Source organism: Lathyrus oleraceus, chromosome 3 (assembly GCF_024323335.1).
Source record: "Lathyrus oleraceus cultivar Zhongwan6 chromosome 3, CAAS_Psat_ZW6_1.0, whole genome shotgun sequence".
NCBI lineage: Eukaryota > Viridiplantae > Streptophyta > Magnoliopsida > Fabales > Fabaceae > Lathyrus > Lathyrus oleraceus.
The window spans coordinates 353277218-353293284 of NC_066581.1; the positions used below are offsets into that span (position 1 = coordinate 353277218).

At 42.5% G+C, this 16067-nt stretch overlaps 1 protein-coding gene across 1 annotated transcript; it reads right to left on the reverse strand.

The window, feature by feature from the left end:
- Nucleotides 1-505: 505 nt before the first annotated feature.
- Nucleotides 506-15322, reverse strand: LOC127131255 (uncharacterized). Its single transcript, XM_051060184.1, has 3 exons — nt 14374-15322; nt 13663-14289; nt 506-573 (listed from the first exon to the last, which is right to left on the reverse strand). The coding sequence occupies exons 1-3, from the start codon at nt 15320-15322 to the stop codon at nt 506-508; spliced, it is 1644 nt and encodes a 547-aa protein (XP_050916141.1).
- Nucleotides 15323-16067: the final 745 nt, after the last annotated feature.

Sequence of the window (16067 nt, forward strand, 5' to 3'; positions counted from 1 at the left end):
AGGTATCCCCCTCAGGGGACGGCACGAGCAACTCTGTTGAGGAACTCCATATCGCTCCAATCTCCAACCCCGCTTGGGATATCACTGATGTCGAGGAAAGAGTAACCCTCACTGGGGATGACCTCTACTGAACCCGATCTACTTGGGGGAAGAAAATCTACCAATGCACACCCCTGCCGGGGGAACAGCAACCTTCAGGCCTGGCTGCTAAGGAAACACCGACCTCGAACCCGCTGGGGAGATACGGAATATTTGCTACGGAAAACCTGTCGACTCGTCGAACACTGGTATTCACCGTCTAACCACAGTGTCAATTTTCCACTTTTGAGAGCTCCCAGACTCATCCGGTCTTTTCCGATTCACCTTGTATTCTCGACATCTCCCTACTTCAAGAAAATCGACCTCCTTAGATTCGTGCCAACCCTCCAGTCTTCAGACTTTGAAGAGTCTTCTTGGTTAACCCTCTACGATCGTCACAATCCTTTCGCCGTCTTTACACCATTCTTCACTTCCTCGTCCCTGATTGGACCTCAAAGGAATCTTTTGTCAAAAAGAAACGCTTCGCACCACCACCTGCAAGTGAGTGAAAATAACCAACAGCACCTGCAAAAGAGATCGTCAGATAAAACGTGCCCTAGGCGCGCCAAAATTTCAACACCCAGGTCACTCTACCTTCCGAATAAGATTTCAAGTTTCAATCCTCTAAACATGCATTGGAAGAGACCCCTACATCTCAGAATGCAAAGATTCTTATCAAGATAAAACTGATGTTTTTGCAATCAAAACGGTAATGAAGATAAAAATAATATTATTTGACTGAATATGCATTTTATTGATTGAAAACGGTGGCTCGTGTAACACCCTTCTAAAATACCCCAAATGTTTAATTAAAATAATAAACATATAACAATCAGAGTAATTATGCCCTTCAAGGGTGTCACACACTTATTCACACCATTTCAACAATATAACGGTCATACTCTTTTGTTAATCCAAAACATAAACGTTTGCATAAATCGCAGCGGATAGAAAGCATTTTACATGAAAATTATTCAACAAAATAAAAACATCCCGTCCCGATGTTACATCTATCAGAGCACGACCCACTAAGGAGACTACACTAGACTCCAAGCATTCGATTCTACTCAACTCATTTCTCGTTACCTGAAAAATAGTTGTAAGGGTGAGTTCCTCAATCAATATAATGAGTATTATAAAATATCATGTTATGTTAAGTGATTCAACACACTTCATCACCCTAATCAAAACACACATTCAGGAACAACATATTAATTCAAACATCATACTCAATAACAGCACAACAATACCAACACAAACACACGTGTAATATTGGAATACATCCATTCATATTACACGCTATACATATATTATGCAATGAGACTCCATGCATGCGGTACCGACTATGTTGTGAACATATAGTTCAACCTCACCGTCCAAATCCAGGCACGGCTACCAAGCTCACTAGTCCCACTCATTTGAGACATAGTGACTCACTCACTAATTCCTCACCATGGGAGTTAGCTACCACCCCAAATGGGCCATGCTATGCACGCTAATCACCTAGCATGCAAACATCAACAACAACAATCACAATGATTTACTCACTAATTCCTCACCATGGGAATTAGCTACCACCATAAGGCCACAATATGCATGCTAATCACCTAGCAATGCAACATCAACAACAATTTAAGAATAGACACATGCTCACACTCTAAGCCATAAAATAGTCTATTCACAAATGCATACATTCACATCATCATGTATACCATCACATATCATCAACAAAAGCATATCATATCATGCCACATAATAAATCATAGTATTAGCACACTCTACTAATACCTATACTATTCAAAACAACGGGAATTGATCCCTACAACATCATACCTCAGCTAAGTACATCACTCAGCCTAAACAACCAAAAACTGCACAACCATTGTTCAGGAAAATCACAAATCTGCCCATACGCGTATTGCCTATGCCCATACGCGTATTGCCCAAACCTGACCAAGTCCATACGCGTAATGCCCACGCCCATACGCGTATGCTACGCGTACCACATCCTCATACGCGTACCAACAGAGACACTTTTACGTTCAAAACATCATCTCTTTCACTCATACGCGTAAGGCCTCATCCATACGCGTACCAGCCATCTCATACGCGTATTGCCTAGTGCCATACGCGTATGACCAGAAACCAGAATTTCCAGATCTGCAGTGGCTTTCTCTGCTACGAGATCTATCCAATTCAACCTTCTACAGTCCAAATTTTACACGCAATTCATTCATATCATCTAACACGAATCAGACACTTTCGATTTCACAAATTGCCAACCTTTCTACCTCTAATTCCTACAAATTTTCATCAGTTATCATCCAAATTCGTTCATCAATATTTCACAAATTCATCACATATCATTTCAATCAGAGTCAAATTCTGAGGTTCATCACTACCCATTACATGCTATCCCATAAGACCCATCAAACGATGATAAACCCCCCTTACCTGAGTAAATCCGGCAATTCCGTTAGCTTCAAGCTTTTCCTCTTCTCTTGCTCTGCCTCTTTTCCCTTTCTCTTTCAGCCGCTTCTCTTTTCCTTGTTCACGTGAAAAACCCTTTTCCAAAAATTAGGACTTTTTATTATTCCAACTTATATACTCCAATAATAAAACCCAATAATATTATCCCAATAATAATATTAATAATCCAATAATTTTCTAATTATTTAATTAAATTAATAAATAAAATATTAACTTAATTTAAACAATTATCTTAATTTCATCGGGGTGTTACAACTCTCCCCCACTAAAAGAGTTTTCGTCCTCGAAAACATACCTCAGGCGAACAACTCAGGATAAGACTCCTTCATCTGACTCTCAAGTTCCCAAGTCACATTGCCACCTGCTGGTCCTCCCCACGCTACCTTCACCAAGGCGATCTCTTTACCCCGCAACTGCTTCAACTCTCGATCCTCGATCCTCATAGGTGATGTTTCAACAGTCAGGTTATCTCTCACCTGTACATCATCTACTTGGACTACATGTGACGGATCATGAATGTACCTCCTCAACTGAGACACATGAAAAACCTCATGCAAATTCGCAAGCGACGGCGGTAAAGCGATACGATAGGCTACCTCTCCTATCCTTTCTAAAATCTGGTAGGGACCAATAAATCGAGGTGTCAACTTCTTCGACTTCAAAGCTCGACCAACTCCAGTTATCGGAGTAACACGAAGGAACACATGATCTCCCTCTTGGAACTCAAGTGACTTCCTCCTCTTGTCATGATAACTCTTCTGACGACTCTGAGCAATTCTCATCTTCTCCTGAATCATCTTAATCTTGTCTGTAGTTTGTTGAACAATCTCCGGTCCAACCACAGCACTCTCACCGGACTCATACCAACATAAAGGTGTCCGACATCTCCTACCATACAAAGCTTCAAACGGTGCCATACCAATGCTCGAATGAAAACTATTGTTGTAGGTAAACTCAATCAAAGGTAAATAACAATCCCAAGCACCTCCTTTTTCCAAAACACAAGCTCTCAAAAGATCCTCTAGTGACTGAATCGTCCTCTCAGTCTGACCATCAGTCTGCGGATGATATGCAGAACTCAATCTCAGCTTAGTTCCCAAAGCCTTCTGCAAACCTTCCCAGAACTTCGATGTAAATCTAGGATCTCTGTCCGAAACAATACTCGACGGAATACCATGCAAACTTACAATCTTCTCAATATACAACTCGGCTAATTTCTCTAACGGATAATCCATTCTGATCGGAATGAAATGAGCCGACTTCGTCAATCGGTCAACTATCACCCAAATAGCTTCAAAATTCTTAATTGTCCTCGGTAAACCAGAAACAAAATCCATACTGATACTGTCCCACTTCCACTCTGGAATAGCCAACGGTTGCATTAGCCCAGACGGCTTCTGATGCTCAATCTTTGACTTCTGGCAAGTCAAACAAGAATAAACAAAACTCGCAATTTCTCTTTTCATTCCCGGCCACCAAAATAGCTTCTTCAAATCATGATACATCTTTGTAGCTCCAGGATGAATACTCAAGCCACTACGATGTCCTTCCTCAAGAATACTCTTCTTAAGTTCGGTAACATCCGGAATGCACAGCCGATTACCAAACTTCAAAACACCATTCTCATCAACTCTGAATTCACCACCTTGACCTTGATTCACTAGAGTCAACTTATCAACCAAAAGCATATCGGACTTCTGACCCTCTCTAATCTCATCCAGAATACCACTTGTTAACTTCAACATTCCCAATTTAACACTATTGTGAGTACTCTCACACACCAAACTCAAGTCTCTAAACTGCTCAATTAAATCCAATTCTTTAACCATTAACAGAGACATATGCAATGATTTCCGACTCAATGCATCAGCCACTACATTTGCTTTACCCGGATGGTAGTTCAAACCAAAGTCATAATCCTTCAGAAACTCTAACCATCTCCTCTGTCTCATATTCAGCTCTTTCTGATCAAACAAATACTTTAAACTTTTATGGTCACTGAAAACTTCAAATCTTGACCCGTACAAATAATGCCTCCATAACTTCAGAACAAATACCACAGCTGCCAACTCTAAATCGTGCGTCGGATAGTTCCTCTCATGAACCCTCAGCTGTCTCGAAGCATAAGCTATAACCTGCTTATTCTGCATCAACACACCACCCAAACCCAACAATGAAGCATCACAGTAAACCTCAAACAGTTCCGACGGACTCGGTAATATCAGGATAGGAGCAGTAGTTAACCTTCTCTTTAACTCTTGGAAACCTTCTTCACATTTTGAGTCCCAAACAAACGCTTGCCCCTTTCTAGTCAACATCGTCAACGGTAACGCCAACTTAGAAAATCCCTCAATGAACTTCCTATAATAACCTGCAAGTCCAAGAAAACTCCTTATCTCAGAAACTGACTTCGGAGCTTCCCACTTAGATACCGCTTCTATCTTAGAAGGATCAACAGTAACACCACCTCTTGAAATCACATGACCCAGAAAACTAACCTCTTCTAACCAAAATTCACACTTAGACAGTTTAGCAAATAACTTCTTTTCTCGTAGAACTCTTAAAACCATTCTCAAATGCTCAGCATGCTCTTCTTCAGATTTCGAATACACTAAAATATCGTCAATAAACACCACAACAAACTGGTCTAGATACTGATGGAAAATCCTATTCATGTATTCCATAAATACTCCAGGCGCATTAGTCACACCAAAAGGCATTACAGAATACTCATAATGTCCATACCTCGTTCTGAAAGCAGTCTTCTGAATATCCTCAGTTTTCACACGTATCTGATGATACCCAGATCTCAAATCTATTTTGCTGAACACACTCGCACCAACCAATTGATCCATCAAATCATCAATCCTCGGCAAAGGATACCGATTCTTGATAGTCACTTTATTCAATTGCCTGTAGTCCACACACAACCTCATAGTACCTTCTTTCTTCTTAACCAATAACACTGGTGCACCCCACGGTGACACACTCGGACGAATAAATTTCTTATCCAACAGATCTTCCAACTGACTCTTCAATTCAGTTAACTCAACAGCAGACATACGGTACGGAGCCATCGATATCGGCCTAGTACCAGGTACCAAATCGATCGAGAACTCAACTTCACGCTCTGGCGGTAATTCATTCACTTCTTCAGGAAACACATCAGGAAAATCACACACCACTGCTAGATCGCCAATCACCAGTTTATCTTTAGCCTCCAAGGTCGCTAACAGCATAAACAACTCTGCCCCATCTGTTACTGCCTCATTCACCTGCCTTGCTGATAGAAACAAACTCTTTCCTTCCTCAATCTCAGGAAAGATCACAGTCTTATCAAAACAGTTGATATAAACTCGGTTAAACACCAACCAGTTCATACCCAAGATAACATCAATCTGCACCAACGGAAGACATACAAGGTCTATCCCAAAGTCTCTACCAAAAATACTCAAAGGACAACTCAAACAAACTGAAGTAGTAGTCACTGAACCCTTCGCAGGAGTATCAATCACCATACTACCCAGCATCTCAGATATCTCTAACTTAAGTTTCACAGCACAATCCAAAGATATAAAAGAATGAGTAGCACCGGTGTCAATAATAGCTACAAGAGGAAAGCCATTAATATAACACGTACCTCGGATCAAACGATCATCTGCAGAAGTCTCAGAACCCGATAAGGCAAAGACCTTGCCTCCCGACTGATTCTCTTTCTTCGGTTTAGGACACTGTGGACTGATATGACCCACCTCTCCACAGTTGAAGCAAGTCACAGTCTTCAACCGGCAATCTGCAGCCAAATGACCACCTTTTCCACATTTGAAACACTTCTTCTCATTACTGGTACACTCATGGATACGATGTCCAGCCTGACCACATCTGTAACACTTAGCAGGAGCACTAGAATCTCCCCCACTAGGCCTCTTCATCCCACTCTGTCTCTGGAAACCTTTGCCAGCTGCGTACGGTTTCCCACGATCAATCTGATTCTTACCTTTCCTATCAATCCTTTGCTGATAGCTCTCTGCTCTAGTCTTGGAATCCTGTTCAAAAATCCTGCAACAGTCAACCAAATCAGAAAACACCCTGATCCGCTGATATCCAATCACCTGCTTGATCTCGGGACGCAACCCGTTCTCAAACTTCACACATTTGGAAAATTCCCCAGTAGCCTCACTATAGGGAGTATAATACTTCGACAGCTCTGTGAACTTAGCAGCGTACTCAGTAACAGACCGGTTACCCTGCTTCAATTCCAAGAATTCTATTTCTTTCTTTCCTCTGACATCCTCTGGAAAGTACTTCCTCAGAAATCTCTCTCTGAACACTGCCCAAGTAATCTCAGCATCGCCAGCAGATTCCAACTCAGTGCGGGTAGCAACCCACCAATCATCAGCTTCCTCTGACAGCATATGCGTACCGAACCTGACCTTCTGGTTATCGGCACACTCAGTCACTCTGAAGATTCTCTCGATCTCCTTCAACCACTTCTGAGCACCATCTGGATCGTATGCTCCCTTGAACATTGGAGGATTATTCTTCTGGAACTCACTCAGTTGACGAGCAGCTCCCATTCCCACAACATTCGGATTCCCTCCAAGTACTCCAGCTAGCATACCCAGAGCCTCAGCAATCGCAGCATCATCTCTACCTCTTCCAGACATCTCAATCTGAAAGTCCAACAAGCCCAAACAATAAGTACCCATAGGGTTACACAACACCTATCCCGTACAAGGAAACAGAAAAATTACGACTCGACTCGACCGACTATGCTCTGATACCACTAATGTAACACCCTTCTAAAATACCCCAAATGTTTAATTAAAATAATAAACATATAACAATCAGAGTAATTATGCCCTTCAAGGGTGTCACACACTTATTCACACCATTTCAACAATATAACGGTCATACTCTTTTGTTAATCCAAAACATAAACGTTTGCATAAATCGCAGCGGATAGAAAGCATTTTACATGAAAATTATTCAACAAAATAAAAACATCCCGTCCCGATGTTACATCTATCAGAGCATGACCCACTAAGGAGACTACACTAGACTCCAAGCATTCGATTCTACTCAACTCATTTCTCGTTACCTGAAAAATAGTTGTAAGGGTGAGTTCCTCAATCAATATAATGAGTATTATAAAATATCATGTTATGTTAAGTGATTCAACACACTTCATCACCCTAATCAAAACACACATTCAGGAACAACATATTAATTCAAACATCATACTCAATAACAGCACAACAATACCAACACAAACACACGTGTAATATTGGAATACATCCATTCATATTACACGCTATACATATATTATGCAATGAGACTCCATGCATGCGGTACCGACTATGTTGTGAACATATAGTTCAACCTCACCGTCCAAATCCAGGCACGGCTACCAAGCTCACTAGTCCCACTCATTTGAGACATAGTGACTCACTCACTAATTCCTCACCATGGGAGTTAGCTACCACCCCAAATGGGCCATGCTATGCACGCTAATCACCTAGCATGCAAACATCAACAACAACAATCACAATGATTTACTCACTAATTCCTCACCATGGGAATTAGCTACCACCATAAGGCCACAATATGCATGCTAATCACCTAGCAATGCAACATCAACAACAATTTAAGAATAGACACATGCTCACACTCTAAGCCATAAAATAGTCTATTCACAAATGCATACATTCACATCATCATGTATACCATCACATATCATCAACAAAAGCATATCATATCATGCCACATAATAAATCATAGTATTAGCACACTCTACTAATACCTATACTATTCAAAACAACGGGAATTGATCCCTACAACATCATACCTCAGCTAAGTACATCACTCAGCCTAAACAACCAAAAACTGCACAACCATTGTTCAGGAAAATCACAAATCTGCCCATACGCGTATTGCCTATGCCCATACGCGTATTGCCCAAACCTGACCAAGTCCATACGCGTAATGCCCACGCCCATACGCGTATGCTACGCGTACCACATCCTCATACGCGTACCAACAGAGACACTTTTACGTTCAAAACATCATCTCTTTCACTCATACGCGTAAGGCCTCATCCATACGCGTACCAGCCATCTCATACGCGTATTGCCTAGTGCCATACGCGTATGACCAGAAACCAGAATTTCCAGATCTGCAGTGGCTTTCTCTGCTACGAGATCTATCCAATTCAACCTTCTACAGTCCAAATTTTACACGCAATTCATTCATATCATCTAACACGAATCAGACACTTTCGATTTCACAAATTGCCAACCTTTCTACCTCTAATTCCTACAAATTTTCATCAGTTATCATCCAAATTCGTTCATCAATATTTCACAAATTCATCACATATCATTTCAATCAGAGTCAAATTCCGAGGTTCATCACTACCCATTACATGCTATCCCATAAGACCCATCAAACGATGATAAACCCCCCTTACCTGAGTAAATCCGGCAATTCCGTTAGCTTCAAGCTTTTCCTCTTCTCTTGCTCTGCCTCTTTTCCCTTTCTCTTTCAGCCGCTTCTCTTTTCCTTGTTCACGTGAAAAACCCTTTTCCAAAAATTAGGACTTTTTATTATTCCAACTTATATACTCCAATAATAAAACCCAATAATATTATCCCAATAATAATATTAATAATCCAATAATTTTCTAATTATTTAATTAAATTAATAAATAAAATATTAACTTAATTTAAACAATTATCTTAATTTCATCGGGGTGTTACAGCTCGTAACTGAGCGGTACACAGGAAGCAATCCCTGAAAAGAGGTAATTGTGCACAAAAGGAAAATCTATCCTAATGGCAATGTGAACCCGTGATCTCATCAAGTTCCAACCCGGTTACAACCCATATGTCCTCAAGACTCTCCGTGCTTTCTACTTTCCGAAACAAGACGCTTCCGACCGATCCCCGCTTTTAGATTATCCATGTGTCATATCCAAAGTACAAACGACCATGCTAGACGCAGTTGTTCGTTTCACTCCCTCTTTTGCCTGGACCGCCCTTTCGGGTTTTCAGTCCACCGGGATACCCTTTTTTGCCCAAGCCGCCCTTGTGGGGTTTTCGACTTGCCGGGTGTACAGGTTTTCTTTTTATCCCTAATTTTTGCCCGAACCTTTTTCATTTTCATTTTTTTTTTGTTCGCCAGGATTCCCATTTTTTGCCTGGACTATTTTATTCTTTCCGTCCAGCGGGTCTCTTATACGAAGTATTTTTTAACTGCGTCCGCATTCACAGGGGATGGAAAATCCTCACCATCCATGGTCGTCAACAACAAGGCCCCGCCAGAGAAAACCTTCTTGACCACGAATGGACCTTCATAATTGGGTGTCCACTTGCCCCGACGATCGTTCTGAGGAGGAAGGATCCTTTTCAACATCATATCTCCCACATGGTACACACGAGGTCGCACCCTTCGGTCAAAAGCACACTTCATTCGCTGCTGGTACAATTGCCCATGACAAATGGCCGCCAGCCTCTTTTCCTCAATCAGGCTCAACTCTTCATACCGAGTCCTTACCCATTCAGCCTCTTCCAATTTCACATCCATCAGGACTCTCAATAACGGAATCTGGACCTCAACTGGTAGTACAGCTTCCATCCCATACACAAGCGAGAAAGGCGTTGCCCTAGTAGATGTACGCACTGAGGTTCGATACCCATGCAATACAAACGGCAACATCTCGTGCCAATCCTTATAGGTCACGACCATTTTTTGCACAATCTTCTTAATATTCTTATTAGCCGCCTCGACCTCCCCATTCATCTTTGGACGATAAGGAGAAGAATTGTGATGCTCGATCTTGAACTCCTGGCACAGTTCTACCATCATCTTGTTGTTGAGATTAGAGCCATTATCAGTGATGATTCTTTCGGGAACCCCATATCTGCAAATGATGTCTCTTTTCAGGAACCTAGCCACGACCTGTTTCGTCACGTTTGCATAAGACGCCGCTTCCACCCACTTGGTGAAGTAATCAATAGCCACTAATATGAACCGGTGCCCATTCGAAGTCGTAGGCTCAATCTTTCTGATCATATCAATGCCCCACATAGAAAACGGCCACGGAGACGACATCAAACTCAATGGATTTGGAGGCACGTGCACTTTGTCAGCATAAATCTGGCATTTATGACATTTCCGCACGAAGTTGAAACACTGAGCCTCCATTGTCATCCAGTAATATCCAGCCCTTAGCAACCTTTTCACCATCGCATTCCCGCTGGCGTGGGTACCAAACGATCCCTCGTGCACCTCTTTCATCAATTGGCTTGCTTCTTTGTCATCGACACATCTGAGCAAAACCCAATCAAAATTCCTCTTGTACAAAACCCCATCTTTATTCAGATAGAACGCCATGGCCAACCTCCTCAGAGTCTTTCGGTCCTTCTTAGACGCTCCCTCGGGATACTCTTGAGTCTCCAGATAACGCTTGATGTCATAATACCACGGCTTTTCATCCTCAGGCACTGTTTCGACAACAAACACATAAGCCTGTCTATCCAGCCGTCCCACCTCAACACTAGGAACTTGATTCCACCACTGCACTTTAATCAAAGCGGCCAGAGTAGCCAAGGCATCTGCTAAAGGATTTTCTTCCCTCGGCACATGGTGTAATTCCACCTTGGTGAAGAACGTCAACAATCTCCTCGTATAATCCCGATATGGAATTAAGTGGGATTGATGCATATGCCATTTCCCGTTAACCTGGTTCACAACCAAAGCTGAATCTCCATAAATAACAAGGTTCTTGATTCGTAAATCAATCGCCTCTTCGACACCCAAGATACAAGCTTCGTATTCAGCCACATTGTTGGTGCATTCAAATGTTAGTCGGGCAGCAAAAGGAATGTGAGATCCCTTCAGCGTAACCAAAACAGCACCAACTCCACTACCATTCACGTTAACGGCCCCATCAAACATCAGAATCCATTCGGACTCAGGGTCAGGCCCCTCCTCCGGGATAGGTTCCTCACAATCTTTCGATTTGAGAAACATGATATCCTCATTGGGGAACTCAAATTTCATCGGTTGATAATCCTCAATGGGTTGATGGGCGAGGTAATCAGACAATACACTCCCATTTATTGCTTTTTGAGAAGTGTATTCGATATCGTATTCAGTCAAAATCATTTGCCATCTCGCAACCCGTCCGATCAATGCTGGCTTCTCAAATATATACTTGATCGGATCCATCTTGGAAATCAACAAAGTGGTATGAACCAGCATATACTGTCTCAGTCGGCGAGCAGCCCATGCCAAAGCGCAACAAGTTTTCTCGAGCAATGAATATCTTGTTTCATAGTCGGTAAACTTTTTGCTAAGGTAGTAAATTGCATGCTCTTTTCGACCAGACTCGTCATGCTGTCCCAATACACACCCCATAGACCCCTCAAGGACTGTCAAGTACAGGATTAACGGTCGCCCCTCCACAGGAGGCATCAGAATCAGAGGCTCCTGCAAATATTCTTTTATTTTTTCAAATGCCGCTTGGCAATCATCATTCCACCTGACCGTTTGATCTTTTCTCAACAACTTGAATATGGGTTCACACGTGGATGTTAGATGAGATATGAACCGTGAAATGTAGTTCAATCTACCTAAGAAACCACGAACCTCCTTTTCTGTTCTCGGTTCATGCATTTCTTATATCGCTTTTGCTTTAGCAGGATCAACCTCGATTCCTCTTTCACTTACAATAAACCCCAGCAACTTGCCGGACCGCACTCCAAAAGTGCACTTATTCGGATTCAACCTCAATTTGAATTGTCTCAACCGGTCAAACAACTTGGCCAAGTCTACCAGATGCCCCTCTTCTGTTTGGGACTTTGCTATCGTGTCATCAACATAGCATTCGATCTCATGATGGATCATATCATGAAACGAAGTCACCATAGCTCTTTGATACGTGGCACCGGCATTCTTGAGACCGAATGGCATCACCTTATAACAAAAAGTGCCCCATGGTGTGATGAACGTTGTTTTCTCCATATCATCTGGCGACATTTTAATTTGATTATAGCCAGAAAAGCCATCCATGAAGGAAAACACCGAGAATTGAGCTGTATTATCTACCAACACATCGATGTGAGGTAATGGGAAATCATCTTTCAGGTTAGCTCTGTTCAAATCCCGGTAGTCCACACACATCCTCACCTTTCCATCCTTCTTCGGTACTGGCACAATGTTCGCGACCCAAGGCGGATAATTAGTGACAGCTAGGAAACCAGCATCCAACTGCTTTTGTACCTCCTCTTTGATTTTCATGGCCATCTCGGGTCGAGTTCTGCGCAACTTCTGCTTTACTGGAGGACAATCTTCTCTCAATGGCAACTTGTGTACAACAATATTGGTATCCAACCCTGGCATATCTTGATAAGACCAGGCGAATATATCAACATACTATTTCAACAGTGTTACCATTCTGCTCTTGACATTCATCCCCAAAGTGGCCCCAATTTTTACTTCCTTTCTGACCTCCTCGGTGCCCAGATTAACAATCTCAACTTGCTCCTCGTGCGGTTGAATCACCTTCTCCTCCTGTTTCAACAACCTGGCTAACTCTTCCGGCAGTTCACAATCTTCTTCGCCTTCTTCTTCGGCATGATAGATCGGGTTGTCAAAGTCATATAGGAGTGTAACAGAATTCTCATCGATGAGATCCAGAGAGTAATCGCATCTGCATGGATGTTGATTCATGCATTGCTTTAGGGTCGGAACGAGACAAATTAAAAGGAAGGAAAATGAAAATAAACATTGCCATTTTTATTATATTCTTTTTTTACTGCAAAAATAAATGAAAAACAGAGAACACCGATTTTAATGCGAAAAACATCCGTTTATTAATGATGTAAATACTGCAAAATGAAACACATGAGGTGGCCCTTACAATGGACCATTACGTTTCGGGAAAAACGTATGGCTTTCATGCAAACAGAATTAACAAATAGAAATATTACTCTTCACGCAGAGTGACAGTGATGATCTTTTCGGCTTTCCAGTTATGGATCTCCATTCCTGGTATGCACGGTTTTATCCACGAGTCAAGCTCGCAATCACTGTCAGTCTCTTCACCCACAACACAGATACGGCCTGGATCTAGCATTCCAGCACTAGTAAATATGAACGGTTGGCGACGACCTTTATTCTGTCCAGACGAGCCTTGGCCTGACTGATAACCAATCCCAAACTTATCTTCCTTCACCGCAACATCTATCACTCTTCCCCAACCTGGGGCCTCTCCACTTTTCACCACCTCCACAGCCTGTTTATAAGAAGCAATGGACGGCTTCTTCTCTCTTTCGGTGAAAACGGCATTCTCCACCTTGACGGTTTCAAACGCCTGGCTTGGTGTTTCGAATATTTCACCGTCCATTTCCACATACTTAAATGATGACAACTGGATGACAAAAATATCCTCGTCACCGCAAACTGTCACGACTTGCCCGTCCAAGATATACTTTAACTTCTGATGTAGAGTCGATGTTACCGCCCCAGCAGCATGTATCCACGGACGACCTAACAAACAGTTATACGTCTGCTGAGTGTCCATGACACAAAACACAGATATGAACACCTCAGGACCAATCTTTACGGGGAGCTCAACTTCTCCAAACACAGCCCTTTTAGAGCCATCAAACGCTCTAACCACCAGATCAGTAGGCCTCAAAATCAATCCCTCGCAGTCTAATTTAGCCAAGGCCTTCTTAGGCAACACATTGAGTGACGAGCTCGTATCAACCAAAACATGCGAAAGCATAGCTCCTTTACACTCCATCGAAATATGTAGTGCCTTATTGTGATTGCGCTCGTCCGTAGTAAGATCGAGATCAGTGAAACCCAACCCATGGATGGCATTAACACTCGATACCACCGTCTCTAGTTGATTGACTATGATCTCCTGCGGGACGTAGGCCCTCTTCAAGATCTTCAACAAAGCATTTCTATGACCTTCTGAACTCAACAGCAAAGATAAGATCGAAATTTTGGACGGATTCTGCTGCAAATGATCAACAAATTTGTACTCAGACTTCTTAATAATTCTCAAAAATTCCTCGGCTTCAGCATCAAGCTCACTTTCCGGCTCAACAGGCGCCTGTGCCGCTCTAGGAGTATCCTCATTCACCACATGCTTTCCTTTTTCCCTGGCTAAAGCCTCGGCCTTATCTCTCTGTTCTTTTTCTACATCACCACCTCTCAACGTGTTAGGTGCAAACAACCTCCCACTGCGAGTGAAACCACTAAGCCCGGCATTGTCCACCTTTGAAACGGTGGTGTCAACTGCAGCCTGATCTTCTTTCTTTTTCCCATTACAATACACATCACTGCCATAGTCCCATGGCACAGCATCATCACTTTCATACGGAATAGGTCCAGGTACCGTGATAGTAATTGGAACCACATCTGTCGGCCCTGACAAGTGGACATGATCGAAATAAATGGTTATCGTTGAAATATCCTCATTCTCCAAAGCAACTTTCTCGAATCGGAGACTTCCCTCATCCATCATTTTCTGAACTGTCTCCCTCAACGTTACACACCCATTTGCAGTTACAGTACAAGCAGCATAGTAATTATCACAACCAGGAAAAACTCCATTCTTTAACAAATGTCTCTTGACCACAGACATTGGGGTCCTCAACTGATCCATATCCGTCACCCAGATTTTACTTTTATCCTCAGAAATTACATTCACCATCATCTGACCATGCGTCGGCATGGGATTGGCATTAACATTCGGCGTTAGTGCAAAATTGATGGCTTTGGAATCCACCAAGTCTTGAACAACATGCTTAAAGGCTTTACAACCCTCAATATTGTGCCCGGGAGCACCAGAATAGAACTCACACTTGACGTTCTCATCATAACTTGCAGACCTCTGATCTGGTCTTAACGGAGCTAACGTCCTCAACTGTACCAACCCGAGATCCTTCAACTTCTTCAACAGAAGGGCATATGTCATAGGCGGCCTATCAAACTGGCGATCTACCATCTTTCCCCTAACTTGGTACCCAACCCTTTGTGTTCTCTGCTGAGGTGGCTGTTGTTGCTGTTGCTGTTGTGCGGGTTGATTACCAGCAGGAATTGTTACTGCAGCAGTATGCTGGTAGTAATGATCCCTACCGTGTCCTCTTTGGGCATACACAGCACTCGAGTCACCCTCTTTCTTGCGTTGACCATTTCTGAAGGGCTTATTCAATCCAGACGACAGAGCATTTCCTTGTATTTTTCCCATTTTCAACCAGCTTTCAATCCTCTCACCAGCCACTACTATATCCGCAAAACCAGTAACTGGACATCCCACCATCCTCTCAGCAAAAATCCCCTAAAGAGTATCCATGAACAAGTCTGACATCTCATGATCCACCAATGGGGGTTGAACCCTGGCAGCCAACTCTCTCCACCTTTGTGCATACTCTTTAAACCCCTCATTCGGCTTTTGAGACATACCCTGCAACTAGGTA